Source organism: Pleurodeles waltl, chromosome 2_2 (genome assembly GCF_031143425.1).
Source record: "Pleurodeles waltl isolate 20211129_DDA chromosome 2_2, aPleWal1.hap1.20221129, whole genome shotgun sequence".
Classification (NCBI taxonomy): Eukaryota; Metazoa; Chordata; class Amphibia; order Caudata; family Salamandridae; genus Pleurodeles; species Pleurodeles waltl.
This window is the reverse complement of record NC_090439.1, coordinates 1,188,672,201-1,188,691,571: the sequence shown is the minus strand read 5'-3', so window position 1 is coordinate 1,188,691,571 and position 19,371 is coordinate 1,188,672,201. Positions and strand designations below refer to the sequence as shown.

At 46.4% G+C, this 19,371-nt stretch overlaps 2 protein-coding genes across 3 annotated transcripts in view; one reads left to right on the top strand and one right to left on the bottom strand.

The window, feature by feature from the left end:
* Positions 1-19,371, top strand: part of LOC138283065 (lymphocyte antigen 6E-like) — a 297,207-nt gene that overhangs the window by 100,023 nt on the left and 177,813 nt on the right. The window contains exon 2 of the mRNA XM_069221212.1: positions 12,354-12,423. Coding sequence (XP_069077313.1) covers positions 12,363-12,423 — 61 coding nt within the window. The 5' untranslated portion in view covers positions 12,354-12,362. The remainder of the gene's footprint in view (positions 1-12,353; positions 12,424-19,371) is intronic.
* The window catches only part of LOC138283066 (lymphocyte antigen 6E-like), a 120,755-nt gene continuing 112,109 nt past the window's right edge, over positions 10,726-19,371 (bottom strand). For both annotated transcript variants that reach the window (XR_011201052.1, XM_069221213.1), the window contains exon 4: positions 10,726-11,285. The gene's annotated coding sequence lies outside the window, so the exon portion shown is untranslated. The remainder of the gene's footprint in view (positions 11,286-19,371) is intronic.

The following is a 19,371-nucleotide window of genomic DNA, read 5'->3' as shown; positions in this document are numbered from 1 at the left end:
AGCACAGACACACTGCTTGCCAGCTTGTGTGTGCTAGTGGGGATAAAACGACTAAGTCGACATGGCACTCCCCTCAGGGTGCCATGCCAACCTCACACTGCCTATAGGTATATATAAGTCACCCCTCTAGCAGGCCTTACAGCCCTAAGGCAGGGTGCACTATACCATAGGTGAGGGCATAAGTGCATGAGTACTATGCCCCTACAGTGTCTAAGCAAAACCTTAGAAATTTTAAGTGCAGGGTAGCCATAAGAGTATATGGTCTGGGAGTTTGTCAAACACGAACTCCACAGCACCATAATGGCTACACTGAAAACTGTGAAGTTTGGTATCAAACTTCTCAGCACAATAAATGCACACTGATGCCAGTGTACATTTTATTGTAACATACACCCCAGAGGGCACCTTAGAGGTGCCCCCTGAAACCTTAACCGACTACCAGTGTGGGCTGACTAGTTTTAGCAGCCTGCCACACACCAGACATGTTGCTGGCCACATGTGGAGAGTGCCTTTGTCACTCTGTGGCTAGTAACAAAGCCTGTACTGGGTGGAGGTGCTTCTCACTGTAAAACCTGGCAGTGAGCCTCAAAGGCTCCCCCCCTTTGCTACAGCACCCCAGGGCACTCCAGCTAGTGGAGTTGCCCGCCCCCTACGGCCACGGGCCCACTTTTGGCGGCAAGGCCGGAGGAGATAATGAGAAAAACAAGGAGGAGTCACTGGCTAGTCAGGACAGCCCCTAAGGTGTCCTGAGCTGAGGTGACTCTGACTTTTAGAAGTCCTCCATCTTGCAGATGGAGGATTCCCCCAATAGAATTAGGGATGTGCCCCCATCCCCTCAGGGAGGAGGCACAAAGAGGGTGTAGCCACCCTCAGGGCTAGTAGCCATTGGCTACTAACCCCCCAGACCTAAACACACCCCTAAATCGAGTATTTAGGGGCTCCCAGAACCCAGCAAGATAGAATCCTGCAACCTTAGACGAAGAAGGACTGCTGAGCTGAAATCCTGCAGAGAAGACGGAGACACCAACTGCTTTGGCCCCAGCTCTACCGGCCTGTTTCCCCACTTCTAAAGACACTGCTCCAGCTACGCGTTCCACAGGGTCCAGCGACCTCTGAAGCCTCAGAGGAGTACCCGGCATCTAGAAGGACCAAGAACTCCCGAGGACAGCGGCTCTGCTCCACAAAGACTGCAACGTTGCAACAAAGAAGCAACTTTGAAACAACACACATTTCCCGCTGAAAATTGCACTGTCTAGTTTTAAAATAGCTATTTGCCATTTGTGTGAAAACTGTATATGCTATTTTGCTAATTCAAAGTTCCTAATGTTCCTAAGTGAAATACCTTTCATTTAAAGTATTGTTTGTAAATCTTGAACCTGTGGTTCTTAAAATAAACTAAGAAAATATATTTTTCTATATAAAAATCCTATTGGTCTGGAATTGTCTTTGAGTGTGGGTTCCTCATTTATTGCCTGTGTGTGTACAACAAATGCTTAACACTACCCTCTGATAAGCCTACTGCTCGACCACACTACCACAAAATAGAGCATTAGAATTATCTCTTTTTGCCACTATCTTACCTCTAAGGGGAACCCTTGGACTCTGTGCATGCTATTTCTTACTTTGAAATAGTACATACAGAGCCAACTTCCTACACTAGGGAAGTATATGGGTGTACCAGTATGCCAATGTGAATTGGTGAAATTGGTCACTAGCCTGTTAGTGACAATTTGGAAAGCAGAGAGAGCATAACCACTGAGGTTCTGGTTAGCAGAGCCTCAGTGAGACAGTTAGTCATCACACAGGGAACACATACAGGGCACACTTATGAGCACTGGGCCCTGGCTGGCAGGGTCCCAGTGACACATAGACTAAAACAACATACATACAGTGAAATATGGGGGTAACATGCCAGGCAAGATGGTACTTTCCTACAGCTCCCCATCTGTAAAAAATAAAAAATAAAAAAAATCCCTGGTGCCCAGTGGTTTCTGCCCCCCTTGGGGCAGATCGGCCTAATTAAAATAGGCTATTCTGCCCATGGGAGGGGGGTGGGAGGCCCACGGGGGAGCTGGTCTCGTCCTCGTCACACAGTAACCGTGGCCGAGGGCGAGACCAGCTCGTCCAGGGAATCCAACAGGTTAAGGTACCAACCGCTATTTTGATAGAGCTATAGTTAGATGTTTTCCAAACATGCTATTCTAATTTGAAGGTTAGTTAGTATTGCCCAAATGTTGACGACTATCATTAACCAAGAATTGATTCTGTTCAACTGTAGAGCCTAGATTTATACTATTTCTGTCTTTCAGTTATTATTGTTATTGATTTGTACTATTACTCTCGAGATTTTAGTTATAAATGCTTCAGCTAAATTGAGATTCTTCAAACAGTTTGGTCAACCTGTGTTGTTTGAATATGTTAATCATTTGATTCTGAGACTAATCTACGTGATAGTAGCATTGTTAATCTAGGGAAATAAACATTGTAATTTACTAAAAGGTGTGGTTATTCATGGCCAAGTGGTTCATGGTGTGTGAAGATTATTGACTCCAAAAGTATTTGTTGTTTGTTGATTAGGATGTTGTATTATTGGTGAAGTTATGATTTACGGTGGAACCACTCTAAGCATAGTCAAAAGGACAGTCGAACCTCTAACACATCCCCTTATCAATTAAACTATAAAAGACCAAATAAGGACAGACGCGCTTTCAACGTTTAAGGGTTACATATCCTGGTATTTAAAAACTCCCAAATTCATTTTTCACAACTGTGAGGCCTACCCCTCCCATCAGATAACATTGGGGATTCCTTTTTACACTTAATAAGCTGCAATTCCTAAATGAGAAGAGGTGGATATATCATGCTTGGTACCTATAAAATTGTAATGATAACCTCTCTTTAATAGTAAAGTTAGATTTTCATTGCAATTTTGAAAATGCCACTTTTAGAAAATTAGCATTTTCCTGCCCTTACCCCTTTGTCCCTTCAGCCTGTCTTGGTTCACACAACTGGGGTAGCTGACAGTTAGACTTTATGAATAACTCCCAGACAGTCACACAATAGTGGGATTAGGTGTGCCTCAATGGGCCATCAACTGGCAGGATGGGGGCAGACCTGAGCCCTGCTTCACCTACACCTGAATAGTCTGTATCCTGTTTCCTCACAATACGCCTAACAACCCTCTATTGTCACTGCATCTTGCTTGGAGCAAGGGCAGAAGAGTCAGCAGATTCCTTGTACTTCAAAGAGCCTTTCCAGACCCTTCGCCCAGCTTCCAAAAGAAGGGCACCAGGGTATAAAAATAGGAATTTAAGGCCTACTCTTCATTTAACTGCTGGACCTGTGGCAGGACTCTCAGAGGACTGCTTGCTTCTGTGACCCACTGTGCACTCTACCAGACTGCTGTACCTGGAAGGACAGATTTGCTGCCTGGAGCCTGCCTTGAACCCTCAGAGTCCTGCTGTTGAGCCCTGCATCTATGCTTTTACCCAGGACTACCAGAAATGACTCTCAGGGCTAGTTTGCTGGCCTCCTGCTCAGAGTCACAGGGACATAACAGGCTCCCACCATCTCGAACCTGCACCAGGTCCCTGTCTGAGTGAGTCTTGAATGAGGAAGAGGTTTCTATTCACTACTGGACCCTTGGTGGTGGTGTAGAGGTGCCCAGATGGCCAATTTCCAAAACTGACGACTTAGACAAAATCTGGTCAAAAAGTGCTTTGAGAACCAGGAGGAGGCAGAGAGCAACCTGTCAGCCTATCTGTCCTGGGTGCATCACTGGTAGGAGTGACTTTGCAGTTTCTCCGGCTACATTCTTCTCTGCAGCAGCTAATCTGTCTCAGCAGTTGTTAAACCTGACAGCATTAGGCTGGTCATCCCTCAACTTTTTTGCCTGGCTCCCTCCATTTTTCTGACCCTGTTTTTGCTGGTTTTGGGACTCTGCACACTTTACCACTGCTGACCAGTGCTAAAGTGTATGTGCTCTCTCCTCTAAGCATGGTAACATTGGCTCCTGCCCAACTGGCATATTTCATTTTCCTGTAAGTCCCTAGTAAAGTGCACTGGAGGTGCCCAGGGCTTTTAAGTTAAATGCTACTAGTGGGCCTGCAGCACTGATTTTGCCACCCACATAGGTAGCTCCTTAACCATGTCTCAGGCCTGCCATTGCAAGGCCTGTGTGTGCGGTTTCCCTGCCACTTCGACTTGGCATTTAAAACTACTTGCCAAGCCTTAACCTCTCCTTTTCCTACATATACATCACCCCCAAGGTAGCCCATAGGGTAGGGTGCTATGTGAGTGAAAGTCAGAACATGTACTTATGTGTTTCACCTGTCTTGTTAGTGAAAAACTCACAAATTTGTTTTCCACAACTGTGAGGCCTGCTTTGCTCATAGGCCAGCAGAAGAACTACCTTATATACTTTTAAGAGGTAGATTCTGATCTGAAAGAAGTAGCCCTGCCATGTTTAGTATGGCTAGAATGGTAATAGAAAGTCCTACTCACTGGTGAAGTTGGATTTAATATTACTATTTGAGAAATGCCACTTTTAGAAAGTGGGCTTTCTCTGCACATACTACCATCGGTGCATTACAGCCTGTCTCCAATCCACGTCTGGTCTGGTTCACAGCTCCCCTTGTGCATTCCACCCAGACAGCCACAAACACAGGACACTCAGCTGCATCTGCATTCATCTGGGTACAGATGGGTTCCCTGGGAGGGAAGGATGGAGGGTCTCTCTCTTACACTACAAAGACTAGTGGCCCGACCTCACACAAAGGAGTGATAACCACCCACAGGGATCCTGACAGACAGGGCTGGGTTGAAAGGGGAACTTGTGCACTTCAAAACCACTCTTTGAGGTTTCCCACACTTTAGAGGCATTTTTGGGTACATTTACTGGGTATCTAACCCCATCAAATCAGACATTTATGGATCTACACCTGGACTCTGTCAGGGGGACTGCCTGGCTGCCCACCGGACTCATCTGGACTGCTTTGCTGGAAGGACTGTTGCCCTGCTTGTTACCCTGCTGCTTGCTGGCCTCTGACTCTGCTGGAAGGACTATGCTTTCACTGCAAGTGTTCTCCAAGGGCTTGGATTGAGCTTGCCTCCTGTTCGGAAGTCTCAGGGCCACAAAGACTTCACCAAAAAGAAGAAAATCCATATGCATCGGAAAATCGACACAACCTCTGTAGAAATTGACGCAGCGCCTGCCTCGCTTGTTGTTTTGATCTTATTTTATACAGATAAATATTGTATATTTTTCTCAACTGGTGTGGAGTATTTTTGTGGTGTTTTCACTGTGTTACTGTTTGAGTTATTGCACAAATACTTTACACATTGTTTTCTAAGTTAAGCCTGACTGCTCTGTGCCAAGCTACCAGCACAGAATATTTTGGATTGTATTGTGACTTACCCTGACTATGATTGTGGCCACCACTTGAACAAGGGTGTATACCTCTGCCAACTAGAGACCCAATTTCTAACAGAAGTCCTTCACCAAAAGCGTATTTAACCTTGTGTAACTGTATTGACTACAGGCCTCTCTTTATTCCCACTGCAGATATTTTACTTCCATTTCGATGACTAAGATCGAAGGTAAAAATCTTGAACGCAGCTTTGCTCTACGGCCATCGGACAACCATGATTCCTCCTCAGACACTCTTGCAGCCTTGCCCCACTGAACTTGTACCTCATCAGATATTTTTCGTTAATACTTTTTCTAAGGCCAAAGATAAACGCTGTGCAAGCCCACTCCCTTCTTGTACCTGAGCAGCGTTCCATTCCTGTTGGCTTTAACTTTCAACTTTGACCCAGTCTCGCTCGACCAGATGTCTGTGGTTGGCACTTTGATTTTTTTAGGTGTGAGGGCGGGACAGAATAACGATAATTTTTCAAAAGCTTTTTTAACAGTAAAAGCAAGGAGACGTAATCACATCAGTTTGGGAAGACCAGCCCAGATTATAATCAAAGACGGAGCCAAGATTGTGCACTGTTTAAAAGTGTGTGGTGCCCAGAGAGCTAGCCTTATGACCATTTAGAGGAAGCACCGCTCACAATCAAAACGCCAGTCTTGTTTGAGCTAATAATGAGGAAATGCATTGTCATCCATGATGCTCCATCAGAGACACCTGTCGGAATGTTGGTGTACAGTGTTTTCACACGTGTAATAAGCCTTTGGATGCTAGGGGTGTCATTAGCAATGCCATAATCTCCAAATAAAAAATATCTAATAACTGTATACAGCATAGGTTGGAGCCCTCTGGAGGGCAGCATGCAAGTCACAAGAGGAAGCAAGGAATCCATACAAACAAGGTGAATGGGGCCCTGGTCACTTGTGCAAGCATGGTAGATGCCCCCGTTCACTGGTTGGTAAAACACATCCATCGTTTGGGTGCTTGGGTCCCTAAGTTCCCTTGGGTGTCAGTGCCACTGAGGATGCTACAACAATACAATACAATAGGCATTTATGGGGCACGCAACTACTCCCAAAGGAGCTTCCTGGCACTAGCAGCAGGACCACCCGAAACTAACTATCAGCCGACAGCATCAGCCTAAGTATTAAACAGATGGGTCTTCAGTCCTTCATGAAGAACACTTTCCATGGTGCAAGACGGAGACCAATCAGAAGCGAATTCCAGAGTTTTGATTCTTAAGAAAGGTGAAGGATCTCCTACCCCACTTAGCCCTATGATCTCTCAGAATATGCAAGAGCTTCATTGAACTGGACCTCAGTGATCTACCCTGACAGTAGGCCTTAAGTCTGTGACTCAAATTCTGAGGTCCTGTATACTCCAATGCTCTGTAGGTGGAGAATGAGGCCTTGAATTTGATACAACTGATTACAGGAGGCCAGTGCAGCGGGCGGAGATGAGCAGCAACAGACTGACGTACAGGGACGTTAAGAACAATCTGCAACCATTGCAGTAGGTAAGCTGGCGAGCCCAGATAAAGACTGTTAATGTACCATGGTGTAACATGCTGTACTAATGAAGCCTATGGGCCAGATGCATCATACAACCGATTTGCGATTCTCAAATAGCGATGTTTAAGAAATCGCTATTCCAGAAATGCAAAAAGGTATGTATGATTTTTGCGATTCAGTGATAGCGATTTCTTCAAAATCGCAAATGCTATTACCGAATCGCAAATAGAGATTCTGTCCCTATTCGCACCTATGGGCCTGTTGGCCCATATCTGCAAATTTTTTGCATTTCCAAAATTTGGGAAATGGAAAACCCCAGGGTGCTGGGGGCCTAAGCCCCCCTCTGCTGCACCCCAAATTCTTTTTCTGGGACATGTAAGGTGCACACATGCCAAAAGGGCATGTGTGCTTTACATGTACATTTTAAAAATGCATTTTAAATTTTGCACAGGGTTACCACCAGGTTCAACCTGGTGGTAAATAGCGATTCCTAAATGCCCAAATCGCATTTAGGAATGGCTTCATACATGTGCTAAGAAATCGCAAATAAGGAATCCTGATTTGCGATTTCTTATTTAGAGATTCGCAATTTGCGACTCTCTAAACAGGGTCGCAATTTTAAGGAATCGCTATTTTGCGATTCCTTAAAATTGTGTTCAGAATGTCTTTCATACATTCTGAACTGGCTTTTTGCATTTGCACCGTTTGCGAATGCAAAAAGCCTTGATAGATCTGGCCCTATATCCCTTAAAGGGGTCTCCTCACCTGGGCTTTGTACTGGTGGATGCAAGGCCCAAGGATGGGGGTTCAGCATTAGACCAGGGCAGCGAGGCCCATGGGGGAGGGAGATTCACTGTCCTATCCCCACAACACCTGTCAGGATTTCTGAACCACTTTTCTCTACAGTTATTTGTTTGTCTGCTTTGTCTAAACAGAAATCTTGATAAGAAGCAAGAAGGCTCCCTATACTCACACAACAGTAAACTTTTTGCATGAAGGAGTTGCCCGGGCACTCACTCCCAGGCACTAAGGAATGGATTGCCACTAGGACTGACTAGCGCACTATATGATGGAAATGTGATGTACCTATCTTGGTGTGACTGATAGCACTTCACAGTACACCCAAACTCAGCGGACAAGATCAATAATTCAGCAATCTAACTTCAGGTACCTCTCTCCACTTTATAACGTACATATAACAACTCACGTACTTGTCAGATTGAAAAGTCAAAAGAAAATCAAAAATGCAATAACTATCCTCACAAGTCCAAACTCCAAAGTCACATAATAATTTTTCTCAGAATCCATCCACTGCAATTCCCAACATGCACTGCGGCTCGGCTCACTTCTCACTCTCTCTTCTCATGGGCACAGATCCTTCTTGATACTCGCGTCAGATTTCTGCGGCTTCTCATCTTCCGGACCCAGGATTTGGTTGAGACTCATCAATTTGAAGCTCAAGGGAAAATTGTATGGACCACGATGGTACAGTGATGGGATCTAAAGCCAATTGGGTTTAACTAGTACTGATCGGATCCAATCGGAACCATCAGCTCTGCCTCCAGATCCCTCGATGCACTAGGCAGTTTCTCACGATCTTACTAGATGCAGTGTGGTCCCTACATGGGCTCCGGTGCTTCCCGATTGGACGCATCTCTCTTTCCGATCATCTCAAATCAACAGTCGGAGTGGTGACATTCTCAGTAACAGTGACAGACAATGGGCAAGATTTTAAGGAGTTGCTCTTAAGAGTTATTAAGCAAAATACATGAATTATATCATCAGCATGGTTACCAATAAAGAATACAATTGAATTTTGTAAGTTTGCGCTGCTTTTGCGTCAAAAAATAATGCAAATGCGGCGCTAAAAAAGTAGAAATCAGCCCCACAGATCGTAGGTACAAAGCACTCAGTAAAGTTCAATGCAAAATCCAGCATAGATCCGCCTCATAAAGTGGGGAATGAGATTCCTGGTTACTTAGGGAAGGTAGGGCCTTTTGTAGGACTTTAGACAAAGGATTTCATACATTACTGCACAGGCGCTATTGCACTGAGCTCAGTTGCTCTCACGGTTTATTTAAGCGCTATAACAGACACGCTGGATAAACGATAGAGGGAGACAGTTGAGGTGTCCTTTATGAGTTGCAGCGCGGCGAGAAGCATGTGGGAGCGCTCGCTGTCGTCTAGTGTGAAGCTTGCAATTCCTGAGTTACAGCTGAGAGATAACAGCAGCAATGATCACGTGGTGCAGCGTCTTGTCAAGAAGGAAGACAGCGCAGTTTCAAGCATTTTCTAGAAGTACGAAGAAGAACACCGTAGTGCAGGGGAGTGTGATTGGCTTCCCTTCCAGCACTAAGGCGGTCATTATGAACTTGGCGGTTTGGCCTGCCATGCTGGCGTTGGAGGGTGAAACCGCAAGCCGGCATGACGGGCCAAACCGCCACATAATGATCCCGGTGAGGGCCACCATCAGCAGCCCTCACTCACTGCCAGGCTTCCTCCGTCAGGCAGCCTGGCGGCAGGCAGAAACATTATCCGACAGGGCAGTGGTGCTGCCCCTTGGATAATGTTTCCTAATCCTCCAGCCTTTCCCTGGCGGGTTTCCCCACCACAAAAAGGCTGGCAGAAGGGGTGCACTGGGGCACCCCTGGGGGCCCAGGCACTGCCCATGCTATTTGCATGGGCAGTGCAGGGGCCCGAGTGCAGTGCCCCATCGTGCAGGTCACTGCCCGATTTTCGGACAGTGATCTGCGCAACAGGTGCAGGTGCACCTGCCGCACAGAGGCAGGAGCCGCTGTCAATGTCCCGGGCAGGCCTTCCTGTGGGCCGGCGGGCAGAAACAACGTTTTCGCCCGCCGGCCCACAGGAAGGTTCATTATTTGGCCGGCGGGGATCCGGGGACGCTGGTGGTCAGTGTTTTGACCGCCAGCATGAACACTGCGGTTGTTACCACTGTGTTCATAATGAGGGCCTAAATACTGCACTACATTAAAACGGTTTGCATTGTGTTTGTGTGCTGTATATTAAGGCCCAGATTTAACAAAAGTGGCGCTTCACATCAGCACATCATGGCAGTATTAGTAACAATAGAATCAAAATGTTTGATGCTATTGTGGTGCTTTGCTCCACTAATGTCAAACATTCTGATGCTAGTGGAGCAAAGTGAACGGAGCCCATTGATTCCCTCTTGTAGCAGGCGTTAAAAATGACGCCTAAAATGTCGTAATGAAATTCTGTAGATTTCAGTGCACCATTTTTGAGGGTCTCCTTGCACCGGAACGCCCCCTTTGCACACATTATGCCTGGGGCATGCACAATGTGGAGCAGAGGTTCGCAAAGTGGCACAATGCACACATTGCACCACTTTGTAGATACGGCACAGCGTTTTTCACAATCTAACGCCACATAAGCATCAGAAAAATGACGTGTCATTAGATGGAGCAAGGCAATCCCTAAACTTGGGCCTAAATTTCTGTTTTGAGGGAAGAAAACTGTTTTGAAATACTTCACCCTCCTCGAAGGAGCATACATGTTTGCGCCCTGTCTACCTTTTTTAATTGATAGGGTTTTGCATTAAAATCTATAGGTGGTTGCATGGGATGCCCCCTGTACAACAAGTAATGCACTTTAGTTTAAGGTCACTTTCCAGTGCAAAAAAAGATTTGTGCTGGAAAATAAACCTAAACTTCAGACATTGTGCAGGTTTCTATTATTCTTTGTGACATTGCACTGACTCTAGGACTTGATAAATCTGGCCCCAAGGTCTCATCTTAGAATAGAAAAAAACTGCCCACAGAGAATTGTATGTTTAAATGTTTATTAAATCAAATAATCAGAAAAAATACATTATTGATTGGTATCACTTCATTTAGGGTGTTTACCAATTTCATTGTTAGAAGTGTCTGTGTTAGAGCTGTCTCTATATTACACAGTGTGATGTCACATATAATATTGATCTTCCATCACTTACAGAGGTGGAGGAAATCTGGGAGTATGTTTCAAGGGTCATCAGTGCTTGTACCCCTCCTCAGTGAGGTCTATGAGTGGTGTGTCAGTCCCAGGCAGGAATCCTGCAGCGCCCACTTAGCACTTCATCCTTTGTGGTCGATTGACTGAGCACTCTTACAGTGAGACGTCAGTGATATGTGTTACTTGCAATCTATAGAACGCCTAAGTTTGTGGTACCAAATAATACACATTTTTATGTTTTATTGCCGAAAGGGAATGTTTTTTATAAAAAGCATTGATTTGAGTTACAAGTTGTGTACAATAATCCTTGCACTCTGAGTTCTGGTAGCATCTCTGGAACCCTTCTTGCAAGTGTATCCAGGATACAGTACATTTCAGGGAGGAGGTCCATCTAGAGTGAGAAAGATATTTTATATTGACTTTTAAGATATCTAAAAGCACATTTCATGCCTAAACATCATCTTTTCAAAACAACTGAAAGAGAAAAGTCCTTCTTCTCACAAGTAACACTAACAAATCCCAGACTTTCAATATCCAAAACATGAGCCCTTATTCACAGATGATGATTTGCAATCTTGTAAGTAATAATATTTATTGCAGGGACCCAAACATTCTTTCACAAGCCTGATTGGATTGGCACACACTAAGGGGCATATCTGTCAAGGTTCTGGGTCGCCCTTGCATCATGCAAGGGGATGCAAAGGTGATGCAAAGCCTCAGTGTTATGTATGAAGCCACACAAGGCCACCTTGCATGGCTCTGAGTGGCTTATTAAATCCAGAGTAGCGCAAGGCATCGCAAATGTCTGCCGCAGGGAGGTGTGCCACGGGTGCAGCATGGGTGTTTCCACGCATCCACCAACATTTACCAATACTGGGAGGCCTGAAAATGTGTCAAGTTTTGTACACCTCCCCACCACAGGTGCAAGGAGGAGAAAAAGCTATTTCTCCTCCCTGCGCCTCCGGTGGGGAGGTATACAAGATGTGACACATTCTCAGGCGTCCCAATGTTTTTGCAGCACACTTAGAATGAGACAAATGCCTCTGTGGACTGTTTTTGTGCAGAAAGGCGTTCCGTCCTCCACAACAACAATCCCCCCCTCAATGCAGGGACCCCTGCAACATGACACAACTGCACCTGGACTGGAGCAAGGCAGCCACAAGTGCACCAGCGCTAGGGAACACATGGAATGCATTGCATCATGCTCAATCTGGTGCATTCTTGTCCTTACAGGCAGTGCAGGAAGGTGACTTGCTACGTTGCATTGTGTGAATTGTTGTTTTATAAATAGTCTTGACTTAGCTCTTGTCTTTCATCTACCACTTTCTGCATCCAGGCTCTTATCTCACTCTTGCTGATTCTCCAGTTGTTTTCTTTCCACTTCTTGCTTTCTTTGTTACAGTTTTCCTGTTTCCCTCCCTCTTGTTTCTCCCTTCTCTGCCTTTCTCTCTATTTCCAGGTCCCGGATATGAGTGCATGTGGGTCACGACTAAAACCAGGGGCACAATTATTCCAGGCGGATTGCACAGGTAAGTCAGAACAAACTATTTGTAGAGCAGGATTACAGTATAGTTTTTGGTGCCAAAATAACTTCAAAGCCACTTGTGCCTGTTTCTCACTCATCCTTAGCTGGGGGGACGCGTATCACAGTCACAATATGTCCCTGATCTGCTCTATACCTGGCTCTGAGTCATACAGAACCTCCAGGAAAAAGAGAAAGAGAGAGAAACCAGAGAGAGAACGAATTGACTGCGGTGCGACTGTGCACGTGTGAAAGGGATGGAGAGAAAAGAGTGAGAATGGAGAGAAGGTGACCAAAGAGTGTGTGAGAGAAGTGAAGGGGAGAACTGAGATGGAAAACTGAGAAAGTCAAAGAGAGCAATAGAAAGAGAGACAAAGTGTTAACAAGAGAAATCTAATGTAAGGAATCGGGTTGTTACTTGTGAGGGGTGGCAGTTCATTCAGTTAATAACCACAATCCTTTTCAGGGTGAACCACAAAAACCCACAAAATAAACCGGTGCTCCACCCTGCAACGTGGCACTAAAGCTGTCAGGCGTAACTTAGAGGCGATGCGTAAAGTATTTATGCAGCACTCAAACAGTAACAAAGTGTAAGCACTTCACAATAAGATCCCACACCCACTTACAAAGATTGAGTACATTTTAATAAATAAAACGGCACACCAAGAATGAAATCCCATCAGTAGAACTAGAGCTATGGCTTTTTAGAACTTTCAGTGAAAAATAGCACCAAAAATAACAGAGTGCCAACTGTGGTTTTCTGGTCGCATGGGAGTTGGCCAAAGCCAAAAGTTAAAGCTGGGTGCCATCGAGCACAGGTCAGCTACAGGAACCAGGTGTGTCCTGATCTAAGAGTGACCGTCAGATGTACAGCATTTCTTGAAGAGTTCTGGAGAAGGTAAAGTCTTTGACTGGGCAAGGCAGCCAGCTGCTGCTGAGAAGAGGTCACCATTGTCGGTGAGCCGCTGGACGAAGATGCCATGAAGATTTGTACCGTCAGACTGCTGCTGCGGAGAAGGGCATAGCAGGAGGCACAGCAAAGCCAATACCACCTCCAATGCACCTTTGCCAGATTGGTTTGCAGGGAGGTCCCGGTCCAAAGCTGGTTCTCAGAGCAGAATTTCTGAAAAAAATGCCGTCTCATCTTTTATGGTTAAACAGGAGTAGTGCCACCAGCACCACTTTAAAGGGTCCAGGACGTAGGGTGGGCACCACTTGGGGGATTAGGACTCACTCTAGTGGAGCCCAGCAGCAAGGATGAAGGTATTTCCAGTTGGTACTTGTCAGTTGGTCAGGTGCAGGACGTCCTCTGGTAGCTTGTTGTGTTCCTGTAGCTCACATCAGAAGCTAGCCAGCTAACACTTGGAGTCATTCTGATGGTCCTGTGTTCAAGGGAGCATGTTCAGTCTTCCTTCCTCCGACAGCAGGACAGCAGACCAGTCCTTCTAGCAGGAGGGCATCAGGGCAGCAGAGCATTCCTCCTTATACGTCTTCCACAGGTGCAGAAGTCATCTCATTTGGGGTCTTATCTTATCTGATCAGCCAAATTTAAAATGCGATGGAGTCTCTGAAGGTGACTGTAAAACTATCCCTGGGAGAACTTGTTCATGAGTACCAAGATAACAAGATAAGGAGCCAAGTGCTCACTGCCCCTGCCTGGAAATCTGAGGTATCACAGTGGGAATGTAAAGGCCTTAGCATGAGCAGGTCCTTGAGATCTTACTTTGAACTGTTCCCAAGAACTTTCACTAGACTGTCCACAAGCCCATTCACTGCACTATCCCCAATACCTCACGCTGTGCTGTCCCCCAGATTTACACTGAGCTGTCCCCCAGACCTCAGTCTGAGCTGTGTTTGAGGCCTTACTCTAAGCTGCTCCCAGAACTTATATTCACCTGCCCTCAAGAATTTCACCAGCACTGTTCCCAAGACCTTACACTGCACTGTTTGCAATAACTTACTCTGAGATGTCTTTGAGACCTTACTCTCATCTGTCCCCAAGGCCTTACTGTGAGCTGTCCACAAGACTTTTCACTGCAATGTTCCCATGACCTTACACTGAGGTGGACGCAGTAGCTCACACTCTTCTATCCCCCAGACCTACACTGCGCTGCCCCCAGGAATTTACACAAACCTGTCCCCCAGACCTCACTGTGAGCTGTTACCAAGACCTTACACTCAGATTTCCTCAGGAAATAGCCCTACAATGTTCTCAAGACCTTACACCGAGATGTCCCCTGTACCTTACACTGGGCTGTTACTAAGACCTTACACTCAGATGTCCTCAGGACCTTACACTGGGCTGTCCCGCAGACGTACACTGAACTGCCCCCAATATTTACACTACGCTGTCCCCCTGACTTTAGTGTGAACTGTCTCCATGACCTTACACTGCAGTGACTTAAGGACTTAGGATGCGCTTTCCCCAAGACTTAAACTGAGTTTTCCGCAATACCTCACACTGAGCTGACCCTAAGACAATGTAGTAGAGTGAAGCTGATCCTGGTCCATCCAAGCTGTCTGCCCCTTGAACAAAGGATGGCTCACGCCAGGGCCTGGGCTTAGTATGTAAACAGCACTGTAGTTGTTGGAGGTCCACCGAGGCTTCCAAAGGATCAGATGCATCTGCGTGTACGCGCTCGTCCCCAAGTTTGCAGGAAGCCAAACTGAGTAAAGGCTTCACACGCGCCTGCCAATGAAGGCTTGTTTGAGGATTCTGTAGAAACGTTTAGGTCAGGAGGGCGGCTTGAGTTCTCTGCAGCGCCTCTGCCAGGGGTGAAAGTGCTCACTGGGGGCTAATACTCAGTAAAGCATGGGCCTCTGAGGGAAGTGTGCGGGGTCAGATCTCCTTCCTCCCTGCTGAGAGCTGTACCCCAGGATGTAAGTCTTAGATCTTGGATTAGTCTCTGTTTATCTTTGTGAGTCCTTTGCACCATCAGGCAGGAATCCTCCAGCACCAATAATATCTGTTCTTACATCACCTTATATACTACCACCAAGTGTACCCTCTGCCTCACCTGTCATTCTGATCATTATTTATGCCATCAACATGGTGCTCTGACACGCTGTCTCCTCACTCCAGTGTTTATGTTTACCCCCTCCTCTGCTACCTCATGTCCTTTCTTCCTCTTGGCTCCCCTTCTCTTTCTCTTTCTCAACCCCTCCTCTCTCTTCCTCTCTAAGCATCTTCTGAGGTTCCACTGCAACACCACACCCACCTTCTGGTCTTGTGACCCTGCTGTATGCGTCCTCCATGGCTACAAGGTACTCCCCACTTACCTTACCATTTCAGAACACACAGGCCCTCATTACAACCCTGGCAGTCAAAGACCGCCAGGGTTGTTTTGGCGATTGTACCGGCAACAGGCTGGCGGTACAAATCGCCATAACCACTGCGGTCGCACCGCTGGGACTGGCGGTTTCCCGCCATCGTTGTCCTGGTGGTCATAATCCCCAGGGCAGCGCTGCCCTGGGGATTATGACTCCCCTTCCCGCCAGCCTGTCCATGGCGGTAGAGACCGCCATAGAAAGGCTGGTGGGAAGGGGAATCAAGGGGCCCCTGGGGGCCTCTGCACTGCCCATGCACTTTGCATGAGCAGTGCAGGGGCCCCCAGACACAGCCGCACCCTGCTTTTCACTGTCTACACAGCAGACAGTGAAAAGCACTGCGGGTGCAGCTGCACCCATCACACGGCCGCAACACCGCAGGCTCCATTAGGAGCCGGCTGCAATGTTACAGGCGACATCCCCGCTGGGCCAGTGGGGATGTTGTAATGTGGCTGGCGGGTTTGCGGCTACATAGTTGCCCGCTCGGCGGTCCAACCTTGGCGGGTGGCCTCTGCCGCCCGCCAAGGTTGTAATGAGGGCCATTGTCTCTTTCTGTTTCATCCCACCCCTTCCTGCTCAGAATTCCAATTCCATCATTACCCCCTGTACTCTTTCCTCACAAGTCTTTCCAGGGGGAGCCACTGCCCCTCAGGTTTATTATAAATATTGATTGCTACATATCATGTCTTTCAAGTCCACTGCAGCACCTCTGCAAACCCTCCGCTGACTTTACAATGGAAGAGTAAGTCCTTGGCATTCCTGTATCCCCTTGATTCTAGATCCTCCCTTCCGTGCCGACCTTGTCCTAGCGTTTGAAGCTTAGAGGATGCTGTTGGCCTGTGTTGACCAGATGTACTTTTTCTAGTTCATTTGAATGGCCTAAAGAAAGGAAAATATAACTAGAATATAAATGTGAAGCTTTTTGTGTGCCCATGGGCCTTGTCCCTTTATTCAGTTACCTTTCTCAGCTTAGCTCTCTGCCCCAGTGGAGACATTTACTATCAACAGGCAGGAGTCAGGTGAGGGCTCTGGAAGCGCCTCACCTGTACGGTGCCGCGTCCCAGCTCAGGTATCCAGCTGCACTGCAACTCTAGCGCCTTGTGCCGCTGAGGTTGGACATGCCAGAGCTATGATGCTATATGTAGTGCTCCACCTGCTGCTCATTCCCTTCAGTGCTCACCTTGGCAGTAATTCTTGGTGTGACTATGAAAGAGCAGTTAGGCCAAGGGTGCTTAATAATGACCTAAATATTAGAGTCAGTGCCGGAGTCCGGCTTCCCCCAGACTACACCGAGGTTCTTACGAAAGATAAATAAAATCTGAAACATCCTAGAGCCCAACTAAATGTTAGCTTGATATAGGGGGCTGGCCTGGTGTGTGGTGTGTATCTATGGTACTTACACCTTATACCAGGTCCGGTTATCCCTTATTAGTAAAATGTAGGCAGTGCCTAGAAGCCAGGCTCTCTTGAGGTAGCTGTAGCTGAGCAGCCAAGGCTTTTCTAGGAGACATGCAAAGGTCATACAATACCACTGTAGTCACACAGTACTCATTCACATGAAAGAAAATGCTCAGTGTTACAACACTAAAGGTGCTTTATTTTGGTGACACAAATACCAAAAATACAATAGAGACTATACTCTCTTAGGAGGTAAGTAATGCACAAATTATATACACTAGTATGCAAAAACAGATGTAAAAATAGTTAAAAATCAGTGCAATTAGTGAAAATCACAGTAGTTAGAAATGGGCATGGGGGAACACAAACCATATTCTAAGAAAATGGAATGTGAATGTCAGTTTCCCACCTAGGTAAGTGTAATTTGTAGAGGGGGGCTGGGAGTATTAGAAAACCCAAAAGTAAGTACTAGAATCCACCACAGTGACCAGGAAAGCAGGAGTAAATCACAGTAAGTTTCCCAGAACACACACAGAAATGAGAAGAAGAATCATGCAATATTAGCTTACCTCTGCTCTGGGCAAGACACAAACGGGCATATATATACTTTTTGGTGCAAAACTGCAGTAACGCAGTTTTGCACCAAAAAGTTTAGCACCGGCTTGTGCCATTCCTGAGCACCAGCCGGGCACCATATTTACAGAATGGCGCAAGCCGGTGCACAGGGTGGACTAGCGTAAAAATAAAGAAATGATGTTAGCCGGGTGGGGCTGGGGGTATGGGTGAAGGGGGTTTGGCACCAAAAAATGACGTTAGGCTGGTTACAGTAAAAAAAGATGACTCTAACCAGCCTAGTGTCATTTGCTGATGCAAAACCATCCATACCACATGACTCCTGTCTTAGAAAAGACAGGAGTCATGCCCACCACCCCAATGGCCAGCACAGGGAACCAGTGTCCCCTGGGCATTGCCATTGCACCCTGTGCCATGCAGGGGGCCCCAAGTTGGGGCCCTGATGGCACTTTGATTAAAAATTAAAAATACTTACCTATACATACCCTACTTACCTGGGATGGGGTCCCCCATCCTCCGGTGTCCCTCTTGTGTGGGGAGTGGTGGTCCTGGGGCTTGAGGAGGGCACCTGTGGACCCATTCCAGGGTGTTTAACCATGGAAATGGGTCCACGGGTCCCCTAAAGCCTGGTCTGACCCTGGCGTTAAATAATGGTGCAAAGCCAGCTTTGCACCATTATTTAACCTCTCTTCCCACCCATGAGTCATTTTAGCATGGGGGGATAAATATGGGGTTAGTATAATTTGTTAGATTGGAACGTCTACCTTGCGTCTCATTGACGCAAGGTAGGTTCACACATCTAAATAATGGTGCAAACTTCACTATTATGACGTTAGACGAGCCTAACATCCAAATATGAGTGTGGAGTTAGTTTTGTGCTGAATTTGTGTAAAAAAAAATGAGGCAAATTCAGCACAAATGGGGTATAAATATGCCTCAAATAGGTGAGATGTAACAGGGAGAAATATTTGTATTTCTGCTTGTTTTTTTCCTGCAGCACACATAGAAAGAGGACAAAACCTCCCCTTCCTGCACTAAAACAACCCTGCCGACAACACGGGCTCTCCTGCCCCTGGTACAAGGGTGCGTGAGATGGCACTAGGCGCAGGGGGAAAGGGCAGGACTACATTGTAATGCACAAATACTGTGCATCCCTGCCCTGTCCCTTTCGTATAGGGCAGCAGAGCAAAATGAAATTACTGCTGTATTCCTTAACTTTTCAGAACCCAAAGTGGGATCCACAAATTACCAACTGATCTTTCAGGAGTTTCTTGCAAGTCTGGATAAAACTTAACACTGACTTGTCTATGTGACAGAGCCCCTTGTTGTCTGTTTCCAGTGCTATGCAGGCCCACATTCTATCAGCCCACACTTGCAGGCTAAGGGAAGTATATCTGCCCAAAGTGCTTTGATGAGTTTGCATCAGTTAGATACCACAGGGATAGTTTATAGGGCAAGACTGTGGGTTAAAGTGCACCTCGTGTCCTGGAGATAGCCCATTGTATTTCAAGCTGCTACTGGCACGCTATGAAAATGTTCATTAATAGCTTCAATCAAAAGTAGTTCAATTATTTTACATTTTTCTCTAGTTTCTCTCTGTCAGGCAGTGTGAGCAGACGCTATCCTGAGTGCATATCTGTACCCATATAGCACCTTG